Source organism: Melanerpes formicivorus, unplaced genomic scaffold (assembly GCF_026170545.1).
Source record: "Melanerpes formicivorus ecotype bairdi unplaced genomic scaffold, bMelFor1.0.p_v2 SCAF_40, whole genome shotgun sequence".
NCBI classification, from domain to species: Eukaryota; Metazoa; Chordata; class Aves; order Piciformes; family Picidae; genus Melanerpes; species Melanerpes formicivorus.
The window spans coordinates 1,831,634-1,844,681 of NW_027142392.1; the positions used below are offsets into that span (position 1 = coordinate 1,831,634).

General features: G+C 40.0%; 1 protein-coding gene across 12 annotated transcripts in view; it reads right to left on the reverse strand.

The window, feature by feature from the left end:
* Positions 1-13,048, reverse strand: part of RALYL (RALY RNA binding protein like) — a 484,769-nt gene that overhangs the window by 65,031 nt on the left and 406,690 nt on the right. For all 12 annotated transcript variants that reach the window (XM_068158540.1, XM_068158548.1, XM_068158546.1 and 9 more), the window contains one exon: positions 3,995-4,070. In XM_068158540.1, the coding sequence (XP_068014641.1) occupies positions 3,995-4,070 (76 nt within the window). The remainder of the gene's footprint in view (positions 1-3,994; positions 4,071-13,048) is intronic.

Consider the following 13,048-nt stretch of genomic DNA (forward strand, 5'->3'; position numbering starts at 1 on the left):
CATTCTCCTCAAATCCTTACCACTAGAAGGGTGCCAGAGAAAACTCTGAGCTGATCCCCGTGATGACAGCCCTACAGAGATTACATGAGGCAAGGGAAGCCACAGGCAGTGTGTGCATGGTGACTGTGCTCCAACCCACTCCTGGAGCAACAGGGGGATGAAGCCATTAGCAACCCCCAGAGTTAAGAACTAGATGAGCCTCTTGTTTTAAGAACCCCAGCAGACCTTTGAAATGGAGAAAAAGCTTTCAGATGTATTTAATACCTCATACAACACAGTGGTGGAGTGACATGAACAATAAATCGTTAAAATATTCTCTGATGATATAGAGAAACAGAATGATGGTCTATCAGAGTATTTGTGTTGATTATTCTTTGGTATGTTGGGCCATAAACCCAGAGGGAAAAAAACAGTAACTTTCATATGCTGATACAGAGCAACTTTAGTGAAATACTGATCAAAACATCATCAAATTAAAAAGACAAAGTGTGAGCCTTTATTTTACCACAACAATGCTCCCAAAGAGTTCTTTAACACATTTGTGTCAGCACCTTTAATCTTCAGCATGTATTTCAAAGATAGAAAGATTAGCCAGTAAAATTAACTTCTGCTTGAGGCTAGACCCAAATAGCAAGATGTAAAATAGTTTTAAGATGCAGATCTGTCAGGGATTTTGTTTTCTGCAGCAAAGCTGAGCTAAAAAAGGAACTTCACAACAATTCTGAACCTTCTGAGATTTAAGTTCCTCCTCACATACTGAACAGCAATGCACCTCAGGAGGAATGATGCTGGAGGTAACAGATATGTTAGATGTAAGCTGATTCCCAAGCACTACCCTAAGCATGTCTGTAGTTGTTCAGTGAGTATGATTAAAGTTCTGCCATAGCAGAAGAGGCCTTTTCTGTATCATCTGCTGTCTGCTCTCTTTTCCTGCTCAGTAACAGCAGTATAAAAGAGCAGAGAGGTTATTTTAGCCTTTTACACTGTTACGTGCCTTAGCCTTTCTGACACCCTGTTAGATGACTCTGCTGTTCCTTTCTACTCATTTCCAGTCATGGGGTTTTGATTCCACATTTTGTACAATTCCTTTTCTCTTTCAGGATGTTAAAGAAACTTGATGCAGCAATATCATTCCTTTATTCTACCAATACTGCTTCAGGAGAAATGTCTGTTCTACCTTAAGCACAGTCAATGGAACATTTTATGCACCACTCCTTTTGATCCTAAAATTTCCTTCCAAGATATCCTACTTACCAGTTCTCTGAGCTCACTGAAGTCTGTCCTTCCAGAAATCCATTACTCTATTTCTACAGCTTGCAGTCCTGCCTTTTCACAGTAAATATTTTGTGATAGCTGAATTTTTAACCAATGTCTCTTTTAGTCAAAATCATATCTATAGTAACCACTTCCCTCTTAACTTTCTCCATCTTGTGGGTTGACCCTGGCCTGCAGATAAGTACCCACACATTTACTATCTCACCGTCAACTGCTGTTGTCCCCTACCCAGCTGAAGGACAGAATAGAAACAGTCTCACAGTTTTAGATAAATGTGGTGCAATAAGGGAAGGAAGAGATTACAAGAAACCAACTGATGCAAAGGCAATTACTTTCCATCCTCCCCAAACAGCTCAGGTAGCCTCCAAGTAACAGATACCTTGGAAGGAAACATCTCAGTTTTTATTTCTGAGCATGATGTTATAGGATATTGAATGTCCCTCTGGCTAGTTTGAGATAGCTGTCTCAGTCATATTCCTTCCCAACTTACTGTTCAACCTGGTGCCCCACAACTGGGAAGGCAAAAGAGTTAAAAGAGGTCCTTGAGGATGCAACAAATACAGTGAGAGTCAAAACACTAGTGAGTTCTAGCAACAAATCCAAACCACAGCACCATATGGGATCCTATGAAGAAAGTGAAGTCCATCCCAGCCAGACCCAGCACAGTATTTTGAAATAAGTGAATGTTCTCAGCATTGTCAGAAGTTTTGTAAAGCAATGATCTCACATATTACTATGTTAACAGATAGTGAGATAATGGAAATTCTCCATTACTGTCTGATGAATGCTTACTTGCTCAAAAAAGCCTCTCATAATCTTCTAGAGAAATAGTCTGTACTAGATCCATGCAAGGACAAAACCTAGGATCTTTCTTTTATTTTTTCCTCTTAAAAGGTCCCTCAGCACTTTGCAGAGGCCTCTCTCATGTTTGTTTTGTGTGGAGAGCAAGTATGTATGAGAAACTGTTCAGAAATGGAAGTGCATATAAATGCCAGAGACAACAGAACATCTTCAAAAATCTTCTTAAGTACTGACTCAGGGACACAATAGATCACAGCTACCAGGCAAACTCAGAGTTTAACAACTTGCTGTTGAGAGTTATGCTAAAATAAAAACGATGTTTCTATCACTTTTTTTTAAGGGCACCACAACTTGACATTACTATTCTGTAGCACACAGGCTCAGATATCTAAAGTACTTCTGGTTGTTTTCATACTGAGATCTCACCTTTGAATTTCCATCTGAAGCTTTCAGACCTGAACAGGCTTTAAAACCTCGCTCAGGTGTGTCTGATTCCACTGCTGTTGATCTCAGAACCAGTCTGTCTACATTGCAGCCACAACAGAAATCAGCTTTCACTCCTTTCATGTTTCCGGAGCATAAATTCTACAGCACTTCTGTGAGAAGTGAGGTTTATTGAGCAGAAGCTCGTGTGTGCATGTTTGCCTGTCAGTTCTCCTACCAATCGGTAACGCTTCACTAAGCTTAATTGATTTTGAAAAACAGGTGAAGGTTTCATCAAGTTTGTACAAGCTTCATGAAGAAAAAGAAGACACCTGGGACTAGGAGAAAGACACTATCAGTCCCCTCCTGAAGACCTAAGGAAGAAGTTCTGTGTTGTTAGAAGTTGGTTCTCACCCCTGACACAGAATCAATGAGAAACCAGTTCTGAAATTATTAGTTATTTCACTTATCTATGCAAATGAAAGTCACAAGAATGAGGCCAAGCCACAAAGCATAAGGATTAAAAATTGAAATAGCACTCAACTGGAGAAAAAAAAAAAAGAAAGAATGAAAAATAGTATTGGTTGCAGTAATAGAAATGGGGACGTTAATAAACACTTCACAAATCATCATACCTCTCTTTTTGTCAGTAGAATGAAATTCAAAGCTTGAATTTCAGGCTGAGCACTTGGGTGGGGGTCATACAGCACTTAAAGCTGTACTTAAAGCACCTGGAGTGGCTTTAGTATCCCTGGAACAAAACCTATGTGAGGCAACTGCATTCTGCTACTTCATCCTAAAGGAGTGGCATTGTTGAACATCTGTTCAAATAGCTTTTTAGTATAGCAAGACTCTGTGTGTAATGCCTCTTACAGTGTGAAGCTGCAGCCCCTTCCTCTGCCTGGTTCTTACACTGGCAAGTAACATCCATGGCGTGAACACTTAGAAGGTACAGACAGGGGGGACAGAACAGAAGGTATTTTCACTAATCCGACTGAATTAGTTTTCTCTATCCTTCTAAACGCCTGTATTGTCATGTAAATATCCTAAGTGTTTTATTTACTTCCAGCTAGGAGAGACTCTGATCTTTATTTCCAAAGAAAAGAGGGGCATTATCTGCACGTTGTGATCATTGCATCTAAATATCAGACAGGAATTTTGTTGGCTGGGCTTACACCTAGTCAATGTAAGTTTCTTTTTTAAGTCAGACATCATATGGACCGTCTTTATCTCTAGGAGCTCGAATAATTTGCTCTGGAATGAGCCCACAGATATAGACAGTGACAGACTGTACAATACCAGCTCTTTTACTCACGTTCAAAACATTTTGGTGTGTACGGAAGCTTGATTATATTTCATAGGAACACCAAAGAGTGAAGGGGGAAAAAAAGTTGTTGATGGGCTGCATGGTAGCACTGGTAAATACATTCCAGGTTACCATAATTTTTCTAATAAAAAAAGGAACTGTAGGAAGTTAAGAGAAAGTCTCACTTACCTGTAAAGTGCTGAAAGTGGCCGCTTGTTGCCAGGTTTCGGTCTGTATGGTTTTGGTTCTCCTGCCATGTTGATATCTGAAAGCAAGTATTTGATATTAGTAAGCCAAACCTCTGGAAGGTAGACAGAATTTGCAAAGGCACCTTCAAAACACTGAAAATGAGTAATGGAGAGTGAAAACGGACAGCATACCTAAAACATCTGTCTAGTTTTTACTGCCTCTGAATTGATGCCATAAAACATTCCTAAAAATTCTTACTGAAAGGCTTTAGGCCAGTGTCACTTATTTGTAACAGAGAGAAATGACATTTTAAAAACACAAAGGAGTATCCACTCATGAAGCTGAAGCCAGTAATGCCTTTCTATTGCAAAAGATCGGAATGGTAACATAGGTGTTGACACAAACTACGATCTAAAGTTGAATTCTGTTGTGAAGGACTGTAATGGTTCTGAGGAGTCCCCCTTTAGGACATTGAGCAATGCACACTGCTCTTTAACTGCCACTTCACTACCCACTCAAATGAGACTTTTCAGAAGTCAGTGAGAGTGTTTCTGCTTCCAACTCCAAATACTGGCTTTAAAATTTGTAAGGAGGAAAAATCTGGGTTTGCATACGCTTTATTTTAGGCAGGTACAATTTCAGTAACACCAGAAATCTTGTGCACACTTTAAAGTGCACTTACATTATGTCTCCATAGTTGTCCTTGAGATTTAAAAATGTCAAGCTTATCTAGACATTAGTCATGCTGATTCTCAAATTACTCTCCTCTTTCGAATCATACTTGAAGACATGCTAGGAAACTACATGTCCATCATTTTGATTGCTTGTCACAGTTACACACAAAGAAAGAAGCACAGGCCATTCTGTGGAGAATACCTTACTTGAGCTTAAGAAGCTGTCCACATAAACAGAACCCTTTTTGCCATTGCAATTGACATTACAACAAATCACATGGATGAAGTAAAACTTTTCATTAGGAAATAAATTCCCTTCCACCTGCGTGATGCTGCAACTGAATCTCTCATTGGTTTCACTAATGTAAATAAGAGTGAAAAAGCTCATCTGTTATTTCATAGTGTAAAACTGCTGTGACAAGACAATGTATCCCATTTACTGTGGAGTCACCTGAGGATCAAGACTTTCTAGGAAACACATGTTCTTGGTAGAGTCTATGTTTAACCTGAAATTGAGAGTGTGGTGGAGGGAAAAGTGAAGTAGAAAGCTGAGGGATGTAGAACAAGTTCAGCACAACGATGCCAGAAGCCAAGATGTTTTTATTTAAGCCACTCTTGACCTCAAAATCTGCAGTAAAAGCCCGAGACTTACTGACTGGATTCAATTTGTTCACACAAAATGGAGAAAAATAATCCACTTGGGCTTTTTTATTAACAATCAGAAACATTAAATATGTGTGTCTCTTTTTTTAAACAGATCATTTTTTTCCCCCCCATTGGAAATGTCACACTTCAAACATTTGAAAGAGTTATAAACATATTTTCCATTTTAATGTAGTATTTTCAACTAAAATAACATCTGTTTGAGCTAAAACCATCAATGTAGCAAACTAATATAAGGTCCTGAAATGCAAAGGTTTTGTGTGGAACTATTTCATATTAAATACACTGTGGCAAAATTTTCTCCATACAGAGTATATTGGAATGAAATCTGATTTTAGCTCTTCTTGTAGGGCTTCCACTATTCTTAAATCCTCATTTTCCATAACACATGAAATTTCTTGGTTCACTCATCTCACTGAAGTTGGGATAGTATTTGAGACTGTTTTCATACCTCCTTGAAATGCTTTCCTGCCCTTAATTTTAAGGGAGGACCTTATTAAATATATATTCATCTTCCTCTTTCGTGGTTGTTAAAAATCAGCTATGATTCCCTTATTTAAAGAAACATAAATTCTACTAATGTTGACCCAACAAAGTAAACATCAAGCATTTCTGAAAGCCACTGAGGAATTTTGATAGCTGTGCTGCACTTCCACTGGCTCCTAGAAATAACAGAATAGGAACAAAATTTTTATCCTGTGACCTTTATGATAATTAGACCTTTCCATACTATTTTAATGTCAGCTTTAAGGTCACTGACTGTATTGACTTTCACCATCTCCTACTACAACTAGGTCAGATTTCAGGGAAAAAAGTAGAATTATAATCTAGTCTTGGGAAATGCCTGAGGCTGTGGGATTCATCTTCACATATTTTTCATATTTCTCATTTGCATCTCTCAGAGCTACAGCCCAGGTCAATACTCACCTCCTCTGGAGGGGTTAGACTAGATGATCTCCGGAGTTCCCTTCCAACCCCCTCGTTCTGTGATTCTTAGGCATACAAATATTAAAAGACCTCAAAGATTTGTTCATATCTGTTCACAGATCAATACTGTTTTGATGATTACTTTTGTAGACCTATATTTGCAGCTCTGCAACACCCAGTTTTACAAAGACAAGTAGTGTAGAAGACTAAGGATTGTTTGCTATGTGTTCCCTTACTTTCAGCTATACACTAGCAAAAAGGTAGCCCTGTAAGAAAACACAGCTGTAGAATTTTGAGAAACAACTGAGAGTTAGCTAACAGTCCCTTGCACTTAAATAAATCTTTAAATGTACTAGCAGGAAACAGTGAACTATGTTATACAGTCAGCAACGGTCAGAAGTTCTCTTTTACACAGGAAATAGTTCATAGGAAAGCTGTGCACATGGGGATTTTCTGTTAATATGAAATTGATTGAATAGGTCCACAACTCCCTAAGCACCTTGTAGTGAGTTAGGAATGGATGTAGGACATGGTTTGAAAAGTCAGAGCAGATTTTCACCCCATTATTTTTCAGCACTTTCCACTCCAACCTCAATTTTCTCACTAAGATTAGAAGTGAACCTGCCAACATTTCACATGATAGATTATTTCTAGCCCAACTGGAAATCTTGTGAGATAACTTGCTCTCTTGCTTCATCCATCATTAGTTTCACAGCAGACATTTACACCTACTAGGTCATAAACTGTGTGTCAAATAAATGTGTTGGCTGCAGCATAGAGATTTACCTGTGCTAATGATTCCACCCCAAGGAATGCAGAGGTGTCATTCCTTACATTGTAAAATTAGCTCCTGCACTAGTACCTGAATAAGAACCCGACAACTTGACAAAGACACAGACATTCACATCATTTTTGTGTGGGAAGGGAGCAGCTCATGCACTCTCAGATTGTTCTCTAGGCTCACATACTATCAATATTCACTTAGACACCAGCTTTAAGATAAACTCCACACTGAAATTCAAAATATTAAGGAATTACCATGAACAGAAAAGTGACTCTGCAGACAACAGCACATTGTAATACAGCAGCCTGTTCTCCCTGTGCTTTCAAAACCAAATGAGATTGCTCTACCAAAATAAACGCATTTTCAGTTTTATCTATTCCTAATAGCACAGAGAGGTTAGTTAAGCGTATGAAATCGAGATTTCATTCAAGATTATGTCCTGATCAGAATATATCTAATTTCAGACATGGTGTTTTTACTTATTATACTGAAAAGTACCTAGCAATTAATGAGAAAAGAAAAACTGACTTAAGAAAAAGAATGTGCAAACCATTGAGAAAGAAGAGTTACTCTATTCACTGACTACATAAATTTGTTTGAAAAAGCAACTCAACACAGTGTGACATATTTCTTCTCCTATCACCACTTCCTACCACTCCCTGCCTTACAGAGAAAAAAAGTCCTGCAATGAATCCAGACAGAGGTATGGATATAGGGAGATCAGGGGACTTTTTCTCCTTTTCCACATGACCCAAAGTCTATGGGACAGAAGAGGTAGATTAATAATAATAATAATAATAATAATAATAATGCAAAAAAAAAGGTTGGAAGAGACCTTCAAGATCATCGTGTCCAACCCATCAACCAATCCAACCCACCCAAACAGCTAACCCATGGCACCAAGCACCCCATCAAGTCTCCTCCTGAACACCTCCAATGATGTTGACTCCACCGCCTCCCCAGGCAGCCCATTCCAATGGGCAATCACTCTCTCCGTATAGAACTTCTTCCTAACATCCAACCTGAACCTCCCCTGGTGCAGCCTGAGACTGTGTCCTCTTGATCTGGTACTGGCTGCCTGGGAGAAGAGACCAACATCTGCCTGTCTACAACCTCCCTTCAGGTAGTTGTAGAGAGTGATAAGATGCCATTTGAATAAAGCCCCCAGTTACGTGATTTATGGCACAAGTGGACATCAGCAAAGATAAAGATTATCTTTCTTTTAAACTTTTCCATCTACCAGTGCTATAAATCTCCTTGCTGCATATGAAAGGATTCTTAATAAAGTCATTTGACTTATTTTTTTACATCACAGACTTCCTTTTTCCTTTTTATTCTGTACTAATTACATGTCATCTCCTCCCTTTCCCATCTCTAATGTGGGTGAAAAAATGAAAAGGAGAGTTTTCAGTTCTGTTCAATCCTGTTCCTGAATTGCACATCTCTAAAGGAGAAACTTCCCAGAAAATTGAACACAAACTCAAATTAACTTTCAAGGCTAGTTAAATATTAAATGAAAGTCTGGGTCACACATTTTCCTTTTCCATAATGGTATTAAAAATAATTTGCTTGTGGGGCTCTCAGCTGCATTTGGATTTTCTCTTAGCATTGAAGTAATTTGAAACCTCTTTTTTTGTGCAAAGCTGACAGCTATTGTTAATGTTTCATACAGAGAGAGCTTCTTGTTGAATAGTATATGAAATTGCTTTGTTCAACCATCTCTTCTTTCATTAAATACTGCTAAAACGAAAGGAGGCTATAGGATTATATAAGCTATCATTCTTAACACCATCTAGTAAGAGAAGTGTCAGCTGCTGTCTTGCTGGAAAGCCTCTTTCTGTTCCGCAGGGTTCTGGGTTGGTGTGAGGACAAGTGACAGCTAAAATGGGAACTCCTCTCCTGTCTGTACACCCATCACAAACAGTTCACTCAGGGTCCTGGTGACAGCAGTGTCTCCCTTAGTGGTAGAACAGATGGTGATGTGCTTCACAGCTGACATGGAGCTTTGCCCTGTCTTTGTTTTGGTCTGCCTGCTGCCATCCATGCTCCTCCTGCCACAATTAACAGCCTGGACCCTTTGAGAGTGTGACAAGCCATGGTCCATGGTCTGCCCATCCTGCCCAGAGAAGAGGATGATAAATTTATAGCCTGTTCAAGACTACCCATAGACTCCTCTGAGGTTGCTGAGACCTCTCATACTGCTTTTCTATTGAATCCTGCATCTCTCCTGATGCCTGCAGATCCCTGCGGATCAAGTACTGTGATGGAGCAGGAGTGGCTCTGGGAGAGGGCTGGAGTTCTGGGCTGCAGGTGAAGGGACATTGTGGAGAAAAGGGCATGGGAAGAAAATTATGCTGGCAAACCTCCCCAGCTTCCCAGCATTGGGCTTGTGGGTTGTTCTGCAGGAAGATTCATGCTGCTCTTCTGCAGATGTGAGAGGTTCAGACTTGACTAGGGGACGACATGGTCATAGCTACTTATCTGCAGGTCAGTTTTAAGAGCTACAGGTTTTGTGTGTTCATTATGTAAAGCCCCAATTTGGTTTGTGCCTTGATGACCATGAAGAAGCTGGCTGTCATACAAGCATTTCATCCCAGCAGAGCCAAGTGTAGCTTCCCTGTAAGAAGGCAGATACTTTTAATATAACCAAGTCTTCAACTGCTTGGTTTCCTACCCATAGAATAAGATCCTAGCTATCGTGTGCTTGTTTAACACATGGAATGGCAAATCCTGCTCATGCAGAAGATTCTTACTACTCTAAGGATATAGGAAAGCAATGGAAAAGTACATAATAAACTTTCTGCTACCTTCAAGAAAGGAGAAAAAAACCCACAGAACAATACAAAAGATGACAAGTGTTTTAAGTGTAAGTTTAGCTAGTTCAAGCAAAGATTTTCAAATGATCCCAAGCCCTGCTTGCACTGTACCTTTTCATTACTGCTGCTAATGGGAAATGGAACTGGTCCTTGAGTTACAGTTTTTTTCAGACCCCGAGGTGTGCAAGGAGCACCTTTCTTTCTTTGCCTTCTCTCAGTAACAATAAAAACACTATTTATAATAGAAAAGAGAGCTCTGTCTTCATTCAGATCAAGCAGAGCCATTGCAGGGCAGCAGCCAACAAACTGTTGCTTTTCTTTGCTAACAAAAGACAGTTATTACCATGAGACTCAGACAAAGCTTCACATTGACTAGATGTCTGAGTTTCTCAGCATTGCAATTAGCCTCAAGCAGAAACTTTAAACAGTGTAGTGAAGATACAGTATGAAAGTCCCTCAACTGCCTCTTCCAGATATCAGCATGATTTATGCTAAGAAACATGCCCTGAACCTTAGTAATTTTCAACTCTTCCTCAAAATACACTTCTCCCCCTCCCCCCCGCCTTTTTTTTCTAATACTTGGCTACTTTCTCTGCCCCACAGCCTTTTTTCTAACTCTCCTATAATGTTAGCTTCATGTTCCTAGCAATAGTTTTTCATGACAATTGAAATCTGTAGCATACAAAAGAATTCACCGTCCCCACTGCCCCCACTGTCTTTCTCTCTCTTTTTCCTACAGATGATTCACTTTATTAATGCAAACACAAAATGTATTTTCCCTAAAATAATCATCATGAGAGTGGTGAGACACTGGAACAGGTTGCCCAGGGAGGTGGTAGAAGCCCCATCCCTCGTGGTTTTTAAGGCCAGGCTGGTTGGGGCTCTGGGCAAGCTGATCTAGTGTGAGGTGTCCCTGCCCATGGCAAGGGGGTTGGAACTAGATGAGGTTCCTTCCAACCCTAACAATTCTATGATTCTATGACCACAACAGCAATATTTTGCCTAAACATACCAACAGTCTTTTGTCTGTGTTTGTTAACCACGTCTTGGAGTTAACCAATAGAATTTGCTTACATGGAGAACATATTTCCTCATAATTTTGAGAAGTTAATGTTCCCAAAGCTTTCTGAGTGGCACAAGCAGAATGACTTCCACAGAAATGCACAGCTCAGTCTGCACATCGCAGCAGCCCTGAGGTCTGTCCTGATTTGGGCAGGACAGCAGCCCAAGGGCAGCTGGGGATGGTGTGAGGCAGAGTATGTGAATGGGCACCTCAAAGACCTGATAGGAATGAGGGCAAAGTGTATCCCTCAGAAAGATTGGTTACTGTACCGGCTTCTACTCCTGGGGTTTGTTTGCATAGCAGCCATCACAAAGGGGTAGGTACATTTTTGACACCCTGAACTTTGATGTCAAAATCTCCAAGGTAGCTCTGACCTTGAGGGTATTCCCCTAGGCTAGAGGCTTTCATCTAGGCTGACAATAGATCAGAGAGGAGACACTCGGTGGATTTCACTGAGTCTTGAAAAATGAGGTGCACAGACCACAAGACGCTGTCAGGGGAGATTGGAATAGACCTCTGCAGCCCCAAGTACACTTCTGACAATTTCCCCTACTATTCCTCTCCAAAACACACTTGATTTTATCTGCATTTTTGTCCTTCCTCTAGTCATCACTGTTATTCTCTTTGAAGTTTTCTAGGATTTCATCTTTCTTCAACATGCCCCCTGCCCAAAACAATACATTTCTTCTTCTTTCAGTTTTTTCCCTTTCTGTTCATGTTTTTCATATATTCTAGGTTGATCTGGATGAGGGGATCTATAGAGGATCTTCTTTTCAAGCTCCAAATACACTTTGAAATTGCATAGCATAAGTCTTACAACATTTGCTTTGAGAGCAATATTTTTAAGTGCCAATTTTATGAAAACATGTGTCTCAAATTATGGACTCATGGAATAGTTTGGATTGGAAGGGACAGGTGTTTAAGACCAGGCTGGATGAGGCTCTGGCCAGCCTGATCTAGTGTGGGGTGTCCCTGGCCATGGCAGGGGGGTTGGAATGAGATGATCCTTGTGGTCCCTTCCAACCCTGACTGATACTATGATACTATTTAAGCACCATGTAGGCCATGTCCCCCTCTGCCATGGACAGGGACATATTTCACTAGGTTGGGGTGCTCAAGATCCAATGCAACCTGACTGTGAACACTTCCAATGATGGGACCTCCTTAAGTTTACTGAACAACCTGGTCCAGGGTCTCACCACTGTTATCATAAAAGAAATTTCCTAATATCTACTATATCACATATCTCTCTCACACAGAGAGAGTGATTGCCCATTGGAATGGGCTGCCTGGGAAGGTGGTGGAGTCACCATCATTGACGGTGTTCAGGAGGAGACTTGACAGGGTGCTTGGTTGCATGGTTTAGTTGATTAGGTGGTGTTGGATGATAGGTTGGACACGAAGGTCTCTTACAACCTGGTCTATTCTATTCTATTCTACTCTATTCTACTCTACTCTACTCTACTCTATATTAGGGGTTCAATTTGACAACCAAACTACAACGGCACAGAAGCCTATTGCAAAAGGAGGACATGTAATACTGACAAGCATCAAAATGCAGTTTAATTCAGGGCTTCTTTACATTTCTGTAAGGAAATTATAAAATACTTGTTAGGAATAGCAAAAGTGAAGTAACTTGTCAGTCTGATGGCTCATATACTGTAGTTTTCTGCTTCCAGCTGCCCCAGATGCTTTGGAAACTCAAACAAGTTAGAAACAAGATTATCTTCCCTCCATTATCCTCCTAAAATGCTAAGTAGTTCAGGATTACTTTAATTCCTAAAGCATGTTTTATCTTTCCTCCTGTACTGATCTTGTTAGTTATCTAAGTGATACTAACTGTAACTGGAAATCACTGCAACTTCCAATAGCCTTGCTAACTACATGAATGACCAATTTATTGCTCTGTTATTTTTACTAGCATATCTGAACGGTGCATGTTTTAAACAACAACAAAAGTGTCTCATTAAGCAGTGTGCTCTCCTTTGGCCTTATAATCCCCATATCTTTCATGCCCTCAACCTGTGTTTCGATCACTGTTCATTTTACCCATCAGTAATAAGCAAAATCATAGAAATCATGTCACAAATCCATTCTCTAATCAAAACATCATCCTTCTGCTGCAAT